Consider the following 12,374-nt stretch of genomic DNA (forward strand, 5'->3'; position numbering starts at 1 on the left):
AGTATATTCTTCAAATATACTGCTTTCAAGTGTCTCCTTACACAAAATGAAAATAGTGGTAACTCATAATTTTACTTGGAAATTTGCATTTCTTGGCTAGATGGTTGGAGAATAAGAGTAGGTGGTACAGATGTGGTGTCTCCATAAGGCTTCAACAGGAACTGGAAACCATTCTGGAAAAATGTAGTTAAAGGTGATGTAAAAAGAGATGAATACATTCTTGTGGAACGGTTTTTCCTCCCCTGATCTTGTGGCAAACATGAAAACCTTGGAAATTTGCCTTTGGCAGCATGAACATAGAAACCACATACCCATACCTCCCGCTCTACTGCAACCTCCCATCCTCTAAAGACTGACCCATCTGACCACCTAGATACACTTTCACAGCAAACCCAAACCTCTTCTTTCCATACATTTCTTTGGGGCAAGTGAGCATCTCTGGAGCCAACACCAAATATAGACTAGAACCTTCTTGAAAGCACTCAGGGACCAGCACTCCTGTTTTCAATTATTTTCAATGAGTATTCATGACCTACTTTTCACCTAGAAATCTAGATAAACAGGAGCCAGGACAAACATGCTCACAGGATAAAATGCTTTAAAAACTCAATTAGGGATGCTGATTATCTAGTTTATATGTAGCTTATCTACCTATACGAAGCTCTTCACTTTTCTCTCCCTTCCTATTTGATTTATGGCCCTTTTATTACTTAGACAAATCTACAAAGGACAAAGTAAAGAAAAAACCTAAAATGTGATGTTTTGGTTACTCAATAATACTTCATATAAAATGATATAATGGAAGGAGCAAAACTAAAGGCTAAAAGATTTCAAAATAAATTCAATGTTAAACATATAAATGCTACTCTAGTCCTATCCCCTACGTAAGTTATTTAAATTTTGACATTTTGGGAGGAAGGAAGGAAAGGAGCAAAATTACATACTCGGGCTCCAAAGTTCCCGCCTTCTGCCATTTTTCTTCAATGCCAGATGCCCACAGCCTCAACATGGCTTCAAAACACCTTTGCTGCCGAAACCGGTTTGGCTCAGTGGATAAAGTGTTGGCCTGCGGACTAAAAGGTCCCAGGTTCGATTCTGGTCAAGGGCACCCTCAGTAGGGGGTGTGCAAGGGGCAGCTGATCAATGTTTCTCTCTCATCGATGTTTCTAACTCTATCCCTCTCCCTTCCTCTCCGTGAAAAATCAATAAAATATATATTTTTTTAAAAAACACCTTTGCAAAGGTAACTGTATATTTAATAGCATTTTTTGTTATGCAACATCACTGTTTAGTAAGCAGTGATACAGTATTATCTGTTTACCACAGGTGAAAAGACAAATAATTTAATGACTTATCTAAAGTTACATAATGTATCAGCAGATTTATTTAAAAACTAGACTCTATGACTTCCCAGCCCAGCATGCTTTTCATTAGCCTATGATAATATTAGCAGGATCGTATTATTTAAAATTAATAGCTAGAATAGTGGCTACTATTTATCAAGCCCTAACCATATGCTTAGTCCTATATAGTCTCTCTCTTAATTCTCACATTATCCCTGTGAAAAAAGTACAAGTACTGTGTTATCTTCTTTTGGCAGGTGCTGAAAACATGGTGTAGAGAAGTAAATAATTTGCCCAGGGTCAATCAGCTAATATGTGACAAAGCTGAGATTCAAATCCAAAACTTTTACTATAGTTTGTGGTCTTTATCTCCAATATTGTTCCACTCCCTAGACCAAGGAATATGTTATATATAACTCACTACACTTGAGGAGGGGGGAATCAACTCCATACACTATACTCGCGAGCCACATGCAGCTCTTTATCCCCTTGAGTGTGGCTCTTCCACAAAATACCAAGGCCTGGGAAAGTCTACTTTGAAGAAGTGTCATTAGAAAAAGTTTAAGTTTAAAAAATTTGGCTCTCAAAAGAAATTTCAATTGTACTATTGATATTTGGCTCTGTTGACTAATGAATTTGCCAACCACTGCACTATACCATTAAAAATTAATCAAGCCCTAACCAGTTTGGCTCAGTAGATAGAGCGTTGGCCTGTGGACTAAAGGGTCCTAGGTTCTATTCCAGTTAAGGGCATGTACCTTGGCTGCAGGCACATCCTCAGTAGGAGGTGTGCAGGAGGTAACTGATCGATGTTTATCTTTCATCGATGTTTCTAAGTCTCTTTCCCCCTCCCTTCCTCTCTATAAAAAAATCAATAAAATATTTAAAAAATTAATCAAAACAACTTATAATAGTGAAACCTGTATAAAGTTCTGATGCTTTCCTTACACACAGTCCAAATAGATTAAATCTCCATTGAATTTACCAATACTGCCATATGTATGCTGCTGCTTCATGTAAAACTAGGCATTGCATCTATATATATAAAAGCCTAAGCGACTGTTATGACCAGATGACCAGCCGGTAGCTATGACATGCACTGATCACCAGGAGGTAGAAGCTCAACATGGGAGCTGCCCCCTGGTGGTCAGTGTGCTCCCACAGCCAACTTCCCGTGGCCAGCCAACCTCCTGTGGTCCCTCCCTCTGGCTGGCCAACCCTGATCGCCAGCCAGGCTGAGGGACCCCACATATGCACAAATTCATGCAACGGGCTTCTAGTTTGTTAATATTGTAACAGTAGCCAAAACCAGTTTGACTCAGTGGATAGAGTGTCGGCCTGCAGACTGGAAGGTCCCGGGTTCCATTCCGATCAAGGGCATGTACCTTAGTTGTGGGCACATCCCTGGTAGGGGGTGTGCAGGAGGCAGCTGGTCGATGTTTCTCTCTCATTGACGTTTCTAGCTCTCTATCCCTCTCCCTTCCTCTCTATAAAAAACCAATAAAAAATATATTTTAAAAAAAATATTGTAACAGTAGGGACCAAAACTGCTCCTACTCTAACTAGAGCATAGCATGTCACGTGACAAAAAAATTATAACAAGTCCGTATGTGGAAGCATTTTCCAGGCATTTCGTAGTGCCAAGGAATAAATAATGAGCTGATAAGGCTTACAGTATACCCATGATCAAGTAAATAGTATTCTTTCTTTGTATCTGAATTTGATTTTGAGGATGAGGAAATAAAAACATGCTATTCTGGTACTCAAGTCAGTAAGCCACAGTAACATGAAATCTAAAGCCACATTTAAAAAAATAAAAATCACATTAAAATGGAGCATTCTATTGGTATCTACAGTTTTGGGGATGAGGAAGATAAACATTTTCAGTTAAGATCTCATTACAAGAAAAACAAACTTCTAAATTTCCATCTATGCCAGTACTGATTCTAGGGTTTGAGACTATCTTAAAGCAAATCTCAAATGTTGTCCTTGAACTTCTTCATATTGTATTTCCTAATACTACAAGATTGACTACTTTTCAAAACAAATTATTCCTGATCATCAAAATGATAGCCTCTACTTCCCATCAGATTCTTTTTTTTTTTTTTTAATATATTTTATTGATTTTTTTTTACAGAGAGGAAGGGAGAGGGACAGAGAGCTAGAAATATTAATGAGAGAGAGAAACATCAACCAGCTGCCTCTTGCACACCCCCTACTGGGGATGTGCCTGCAACCAACGTACATGCCCTTGACTGGAATCGAACCTGGGACCCTTCAGTCCGCAGACCGACGCTCTATCCGCTGAGCCAAACCAGTTTCGACTCCCATCAGATTCTTTGTGAAATGAGATTACTTAGTTCCTAAGAGCACAGATATATGTTCTGTCAAACCCATCCTATCTAATAAAGAGGGAATATGCTAATTTACCCTCACACCATTGCAAAGATGGCAGTGCCCACAGCCAATAAGGAGTAAATATGCTAATTGTCTGCCCTGCCCTAAAATATGGCAGCACCCACAGCCAATAAGGAGGGAATATGATAATTTGACTGCCCCATCCTCAAAGATGGTAGTGCCCACAGTCACAAGATGGCAGCACCCAGTCCCCTCAGCCCCACCAGGGCAGCAGGCATGAGGTTACCTCCAGAGTCCCCCAGTCCCCTCAGCCTTCTAGTTGCCCAGGGCTGGCCAGAGGTTGCAGGCAAGCCTCGATGTTGGCTGCCCAGCTGCCCAGGGCCACCCAAGGCTCAGGTAACCAGGGCTGGCCAAGGCTTGCGCTGCTGGCAGTGGCAGCAGCAGAGGTGTGATGGAGGCGTTGCCTTCCCCTGATAGCTGGGTCGCCTCCTGTCCCTGAGGGCTCCCAAACTGTGAGAAGGGGCAGACGGGGTTGAGGGACACCACCCCCCCACTGCCAGTTCTAGTGCACATGCACTGGGTCTCTAGTCTTTAAAATAATGAAACACTTCATAGTGAAGCTACTAGAGGTGCATTTACAGATGCAATTTCAATAAGGAGCTCACATGAGAAAAAAAATCAAATGAAAAGAAACTATTTTAATGCAAACCGTAATGTATCATAAATGTATCAACTGAAATGACACTACTTTTCCAATAGAATAATACAGTATCTTGCCAATCTGGTTACTGGTAGTGAAGAGTTATAGGAATATTATTCTATCATAGCTTCAGAAAAACTGTAAAACTCACCAAAAGTGATCCAGAGTCATAAATATTGGGTTATATACCTGAATCACAGTTCAATACTTTGTTCAGAAACTGCTAACATTTTTCTGTTGAAAGAATACTATCATCTTCATTTGTAATTATAATTACTTTATGAAAGGTGAAAACACATCAAAATTTAATTGTGAAAATACACTCAAATGAAAACTTTAACACACGATACATTCAAATTAAGCAAACTGCTTGTTTTCTAAGTCAATACAGTCTCCAAGAAGATTTTAATTATTTTTAAAAGAAAAAATGAGCCCAAGCCTGTTTTGCTCAGTGGATAGAATGCCTGTATGTGGGCTGAAAGGTCCCAGGTTCGATTCTGGTCAAGGGCACATGCCCAGGTTTCAGGCTCGATCCCCAGTAGGGGGCATGCAGGAGGCAGCTGATCAATGATCCTCACTCATCATTGATGTTTCTTTCTCTCTCCCTTCCTCTCTGAAATCAACAAAAATACATTAAAAAAAGAAAAAATGAATATTGATTCACTCCTTTTTTTACATTTGCTATTTTTAATTAAATTTATTAGGTGACAGTGTTTAATAACATTATATAATTTCAAGTGATCCACTCCCTTTTTTTGTTAATTGGTAAGTAAGTTAAACCCAGTCTTGAAATTTGCTGGTTTGGGGAGAAAAAAAGACTGCAATTTAAAATTATATTCAGTTAATAAGGTAATGCACTTTAAAATAAGCAATTTCTTTCCTAATGAGCTTAAAATAAATTTTATTCTCAAGAAGCAGAAATACCAACTTACCAGCTTTGTGCCTCTTTTAATTTCCTTTTGGACATCTTCAATAGAAAATCCACCAAGACTCTCATTATCAGAGTGTGATGATACCAAAGCAGATGAAAAGAGCTATAAATTACATTAAAAAAAATTAAGGTTCATACATAAAGAAATTACAGTGAAACAGTGAATAAGATGTTAAACTTAAAAGGAAATATTCTTAAAAATTTAACTGAGTTTTTCTTCTTTCTTTTTTTAGAATTCAGGACTATTCATTAATATTCTTATGGTTTCAAGTCTCTCAGTTGCTGCTGGTATACTTACCATGCACTTATGGTGTGCTGCCACCTTCTGGTTTTCAGATATTAGTAACTGTCCACATTCCTTGTCTCTATTTGACTTACAAAAGCCACATTTGCGCTGTCTTGTAGGCCCCTTTTTCTGTTCAACTGAGCTTGACATGATTTTTAAGTTGCCTTTAGAATGCCACTTTATAAGCCCCAAGAAATGCTAGAGAATAAGAAGGGCAACAAAATGGTTAATTTCATTTAAAATCAGTGTACACATAGTCAGGTAAGTTGTTTAATGTCTTAATTAAGTTCTAATATATGCATTTTAAATGGCTTTTTAGTGATTTTAGACAAATCACTATTAAAACTTAAGATGCCTCCATAATGAACAAATATGTAATTATGTATAGCCTAATGAAGTAATTCAAAAAAATCAAACTGCTCCCAAATTAGGGGATATGTGAATTAGAACTATTTCTGCATGGATAAGTAAAAAAATGTACAATGTGTGATATTAAATTCATCATCTGCTGACATAATTAATGCAACATATTTTTCATGTATAGGCAGGTGCTCCTTCAAGGAAACAAAAAATTATATATCTAAGAGAAGAGCAAAAACTACAACTACACAATGCCCAGAATGAACAGAATTCTATAACTGTATAATTCCTTAAAGTTTACATATTGGTAAACAAAAAAAGAAATAAATGTAATTAATGATGATTTTGGAACACTTATTTTAACTTGAATTACATTCAAGTTAAAAAATCATGTATGTGTCTGTAATAAGTTAATTTTTGCTATTGTATTCCATTTTTAAGTAAAGAAAAAAAATAGGCTTATAGCAGTATATTCAAAAATATAAACTTTAGGAATTAGTTATTTATAAAAATAATTGTATTATCTAACTCAGATTTACTCCAAAAGTCTGCTTATTAAAGTTACAAACTAAAAGTAGCATTCTAAATACAATAAATTTCACATTTACTTAGTAATATTGTATAGTTAGGAAAATATTTCTGAATGAGTCTTAAACTCAGTCAAACTATAATTATAGGTAGGATAGTCAAACAAAAAAGGGAAGAAAAGCTCTAACATATAAGTTTCAGATTTAGATCATCAAGCTCAACACATATTCTTCAGAATGTAAATGTAAAATCAGTTACTTGATTTGTATAGTTTTTCCAAATCAGCAGAACTAAGCAGTTCAGGAACCAGGTTGCCACAAAATAAATCACAATGAATAAAATCTCAAATTTTGGTCTTAAAATTTACTATATTTTTCAAATTTTGACATATTTTAATATTTTCATAATATCGTACTATGTTGAAAAATAGACTCATTAACTCAACATTGTAGCTTTCTGAGATGCACTTATTCACCAAGAACAGTAACACTGGATGTCAGCAAGGTAGTAGCTACAAACCATTTAGCACTTGACAATATAAAAATGCAGATACTTGGTCAAAATTTCAAGTGAACCCACAAAGAAAGAGTTCTTATCAATTTATATCTAGATTTTTCTTTTTAACAAAACTTCAAAGGCCCTGAAGGTCTCTGTGTTGATGAGTTTAACAAACTTTTAATGCCAATTTTAAATACCTTGGTCTTCTAAATGGCATAGAATGGTACTGTATTCACAGCACTGGTTATAAACTGTGAAACTGTTTGAAAATAGGCAGCAAATACTTTTAAGATTAAAGGGGGGAAAAGAACATAACAAAGAAACAAAAGAAACAAAAGGGGAAGTGTGTTTGCATTTGATCAGGCAAATATGTGTTCAGTTGCTTTATCAAGAATATAGCTGCCAAAATCTTTAGAATTAACTATGTAAAACACCAAATTAATAAATAGCATCAAAATTTGCTATTTCTGTTCTAAAATAGTTTTTTTTCCCTACTATGCAATAGCAGGCACTATGAAACCACTGTAATATATTCAGCGTTTCTCCCGCTCATCCTTGGCCATTTGAAAGGATGGCACATTGTGAATCTAATTTGTACAGACATCATTAATGTGTAATTTCTGTACAAAGCTAGCTAGCATAGGATATAAAATCGGCTTAAGATAAAGAAAATTCCTAACGTAGAAAATCACTTTTTATTCTTGAAATTAATTCTGAAAATGGTACCCTCAAAATTTTATCCATATTGCATTCTGCCTCTTTCAATTTATAAACAGGTAAATTTCTCATCCTAATTTTGAGAACCTGCTTTTCTGGCTATCAAAAACCCCCAAATCCAAGAGAAGATATGTAGTACATTTTATTTTGCATTCAAAGATATTTTAGTGTATTTTTTCTGTAATCGGTATAAATATAATTTGTAAAATGAACAGAAACACACAAAAGTCACAAAACCAATAAAAACTTTCCCCAATGTACAATGACTGAATGGATTTTTCCACTAAAATTCAAATAATGCATCTGTGCACATCTTGCTAATTTTTTTCAGCCTCCTTATAAAACATGAAGTGGAGATCATCATGGAAACAATGAGTCCTAGCAAAAAATATCTTTATCATAAAAATGCAGATTTTTACCTAATGCTGTCACATTTGTGGTCTTCCAGTTAAGGAGAATAAGGGCATTCCAAGGACCAATATTAAGGGGTTCATAATAATCCACACGGCTATATGGCATTTTAATTTTAGTTTAAAATGTTTTTCAGGGCATGCAAAGATCAAAGTTTGATGCCTTCACCCAACAATGAAACCTTTTCCATTAAAGAAACATAACATTATAGGCAATGTTACAAAGCAGAAATAAAGAAGCAATGATAATAGCGGTGAAAAACAATTTAAATGTCTGAAAAACATAAAAGCACGATTAGTTAAGCTGAAACAACCGATGCATTTCTGATTTTCCAAGATGCTGTGAAACACCAAGGTAGAAATAAACTGAAACATCAAGGAGAGCATTCAAGAGCTTACTGGAGAGCACATTCAATGACTGGTATCTGGAAAGACCATTTTCACAGAAAAACAAACAAACAAAAACTGCAGTACCAGAAGATCAAACAATTCTACATGCAAGCCGGTTGAAATATACAGATCAAAATACATAAATGCGATCCCCACAAAAGCAGCATTTATGTCAGGAAAGTTACAGTGAAGAGAAATAAACGAATAAGAAATGAACCGGAAGGGCACCTGAATTTGGTTGCACGATATTACATGCTTCGCACTGCTTCTTGCGGTTATTCAAAAGGAAACTGAAGGAATTTTCCAGTTGTTTCAAACCCAAGGGTAGAGAAAGAATGTGATCTGTATGAATAAGACCTGATATTAAGTCCATAAGCCGATGAAAAGGAAGGGTTTTTCAATTACTAAAGGATTTTTCAACTTCCACACAGAATATCGAAACGACCACATTTCAAAAGAACGCCGTGCTGTTTGTGCATATAATAAAGGATAATACCCATAACGTACCGGATCCTCTCCGTTATTTATTCAATACACACTAGACTCCGAGATCTCCCTCGAATCTAGCGCTAGATAAACTCGCAAAACTATCTTCCTCTAAAGCACTTGAGCAGGTTCCTTTCTGTCGTCAAGTCGGGGTCCCCTAACTGTCCTTTTCCAATCCATCCGAATCCGGGAAAATATCATCCCACCACTTTCCTTAACCCTCCTCCCCTAGGAGTTCGCCCTCTAAGTCTTGCTTTCACATCTGTTTCACCCCTAATCCCCCCCCCCACCCCGGAGTTTTTCCTCTTTCTGCTAAGGCTAACCTTCTGGTCATCCTAACAATTCTTCCTCTTACTCTTCCCAAACTGGGAGTCTCCCTCCTTCCCAAATATGTACTAAGCAAAAGGCAAAGACTAGAAATACCCAGTATTTTTCCTCCCGAAATGTTGCGCTCCCTCCCCCGAAGTCTAGGCTGAAGCCTCACCTCTCCCTTAGCTTCTCTAAATTACTTTTCTCGGCAGCCTCCGAGCCCAGCGCCTTCAATGAGCGGCGCTTCTGGGGTCCCCGACAATAAAGCGAGACCACCAAGAGTCCCCCTTAACAACGGGCAGGGGCGGCGGCCTGGCTACCGCCATCCTCCTTGTCTTCTCCCGCCAGGCGTAGAATGGGGGGCCCCGGGGTGCTGTGGGGACTCACCGGCGGGGCCCAGAGGCGAACGGCGGGGGAGAAGCGCCAATGAGGGGGAAGAGAAAGAAGTCGGTCTCGGTTCTCCAGCAGCGCCTCAGAGCGGGGCTCTGTCGCCGGAGGTTGTTTCCTTTCATTCGAGGAGACCAGCTCGCAGAGTGCCCTTACGTCGCTCCCCCCGGCACGCAACGACTCAAAGGGCGTTAGACGCCCGAACGCGCCGCGGCTTCTGATTGGCTGGAGTGAAGGGACAACTGAAGCCGCAGGACCACGGCGCATGTGCAGACACCGCCCCCAGTGAGGAGCTGGGCAACAGGCCCCGCCTCCTGCTCGCGCGCGCGTACCTTCTATTCTCCGGTCCATCGCTCAGCCAAGTGTTTGGGGGCAGGAGCCGACGAGACAGAGAAAGAGATTCAAAGCCGTAACTGTGGGTTTGGGGGAAAAGAAGCAGGGTTAGGACCAGAAACCATTGGGCAGGGACCCTCGGTAACCAGTTTTCAACGGTGATTCATCTGGGTAGGCCTTATCCCTTGCACTTGTTCGCCGAGGCCTTTTCACATCCATTCTTTCATTGTACTCTCATGGCATCACTTTGAGGTCCTTCGTCCTCTCGTTTTACTGCCAGGAAAGACTGAGAAGCTGGTAGCGGAGTCTGCCTCAATTTCAATCCTTGGGTGAATCGTTTTAATCTCTGGACCTTAATTTTCTGTCTTTAAAATGGGGATAAAGAATACTATCTAACGGGTTTATTGTGAGGAAGAAATGAAATAATGCAAGTGTGCATGAACGTCCCTGGCATATAATAGGCCCTCTATAAATGCTGACATTATCATAATCAGAAAAGATAAGTGATTTTTTCTCTTATAACTCACACGGGTAAATCAGGCATTTAAACGAACACTTACCTCTTTGATGTATGAAGAAAGGATGCTTGGGTTTGAATCCCAGCTCCCCCACTCTAGCTCTAGGACCTCGATCGGGGTGCATTTCTTCTCTCTCCCTCAATTTCACCAAGTCTAAATCTCCTAGGGTTGTAATGAGAAATTAGAGAAATGAGTTAATATATGTAAATTGCATAGAATAATACTTGGGCATACAGTATGCTCTATATATGGGTCAGCTTATATTATTTTCTACTTGGCTCACTAGTGCAAGCCGGCGGTTTAAGCGGGGTGGGGTTGCAGGGGAGATGGCCTAACAAACAAATGAAACTTTAAAGATGCTTTTAAGTAGCTACTTTTCCTTACAGGAGGGGAGGAAGTGGCTTTCCACTGCTTTGATACAATGTTGTTTCATTCTTCATATTTTCCCCTGCAATGTCAGCCTTAAGGAAACAATAAACACATTGGAGTAACATTGTATCCCATACAAGCAAGTAACCATATTAGCAGTCATTTAACTGCATGGTACCCTTACCCCCTTCACTCAGGCCCTGTACCATGAAAGGGGGTGGCTTGAAATTTACCAAGACTCAGAATGTGTATCCAAACATCTACAATATGTATATTTGAAAACAGGTCCTTGAGTATAATTTTCCACCAGCTTTATATACTTAACTGATGTCAAAATGAGACTGATGATTGTGTCAGTAACAAAATGCAGTGCCTATCCACTATGTGTTTTTTTTTAGATTTTTCCCAAGACTCCCACATTTTGCTATCTTTTATTCATTCCATCATCCATGCATTCATTTCAACAAAATTTGATTCAATAAACATCTGCAAAACTAATTTCCAAACACAAGAGAGACATAGATTGACTCCTGACCTTGAGCTCATGGTCTATAAAGGCAGACAGAAAAACAAATACACAGTATGATGTGATAAATGTTATATTAGGGGTATGTGCCTGGTATAGACACATCCTCAGCCTATTATGTACAAAGCACTATGCTAAGGTACACCACAACAGTGAATAAGTCACAGCCTTTGTCCTCTCCTCTTTACAGCCTAACAAGGAAAAGACAAATAGCTGTCATAGGAGATGGACTGTGGTAAGTGCCTTAAAAGTTGGAAACCCCAACTTTTTTTAGTTTCAGGCCCCAAGTCTGGTAGCCAGTTCCAATTAGCACAACTGATAAATGCAGCCTGTTATTTCAAGGGCTACAGAAAGGAGTCAGATTGTGATAAGAGGCTCTTAACAGTGCCTGAGGATATAGCATAGGATCTCCTAATCTCTTATTGATCTACCACTACGCTCCCACCAACACTCTTCCTGCCTTTTCTTCAAGCTCTAGATACCATTTACTGTACCTCATTCTCAGCAAAGGCCTAACTTCCTGACTGAGTAGGGCCTTCTGAGCTAAGCAATATCTTCTACACCCATCCTTTTTTTGCTTCCTTCAAGACTCACAGAAAGAATTGTCCTTTTGATTTTTAAAGCTAAAGCTGTGGTTTTAATCACATCTCTTCTGTGCTCTGGAAGAACTGATTTCCTACTTATTCCTTGCTCCAGCAGCATCAATTGCCTGGGTCTCATTTGCTTTTAAACACATAGGATTCCTCTACCTTCACTGCCAGACTGTGTTTTTTGCTTTTAATTGCTCTCTGATCACTCATTCAGCGGGCATTTGCAGATATTTTTTTTGTATGCCAGGTATTATGCCAGACATTGGGGATTTGGAAAGGAATAAGACAGTTCCTGCCTTCAAGGAAATCTCAGTCTGAGGAAGAGAATCAGGTAT

General features: G+C 38.7%; 1 protein-coding gene across 2 annotated transcripts in view; it reads right to left on the reverse strand.

Moving 5' to 3' along the window:
* The window catches only part of PHF6 (PHD finger protein 6), a 53,838-nt gene extending 43,948 nt beyond the window's left edge, over positions 1–9,890 (reverse strand). Inside the window, exons 1-4 of one of the 2 annotated variants that reach the window (XM_084870258.1) lie at positions 9,704–9,880; positions 8,750–8,863; positions 5,631–5,816; positions 5,334–5,435 (exon numbers count right to left, since the gene is read on the reverse strand). In XM_084870258.1, coding sequence (XP_084726384.1) covers positions 5,334–5,435; positions 5,631–5,768 — 240 coding nt within the window. In that variant the 5' untranslated portion in view covers positions 5,769–5,816; positions 8,750–8,863; positions 9,704–9,880. Of the gene's footprint in view, positions 1–5,333; positions 5,436–5,630; positions 5,817–8,749; positions 8,864–9,703 lie in introns of both variants that reach the window. The other variant, XM_084870257.1, reaches the window with a different exon arrangement.
* Positions 9,891–12,374: the final 2,484 nt, after the last annotated feature.

The sequence above is a fragment of the Pipistrellus hanaki genome, assembly GCF_964339955.1.
Source record: "Pipistrellus hanaki genome assembly, chromosome: X".
NCBI lineage: Eukaryota > Metazoa > Chordata > Mammalia > Chiroptera > Vespertilionidae > Pipistrellus > Pipistrellus hanaki.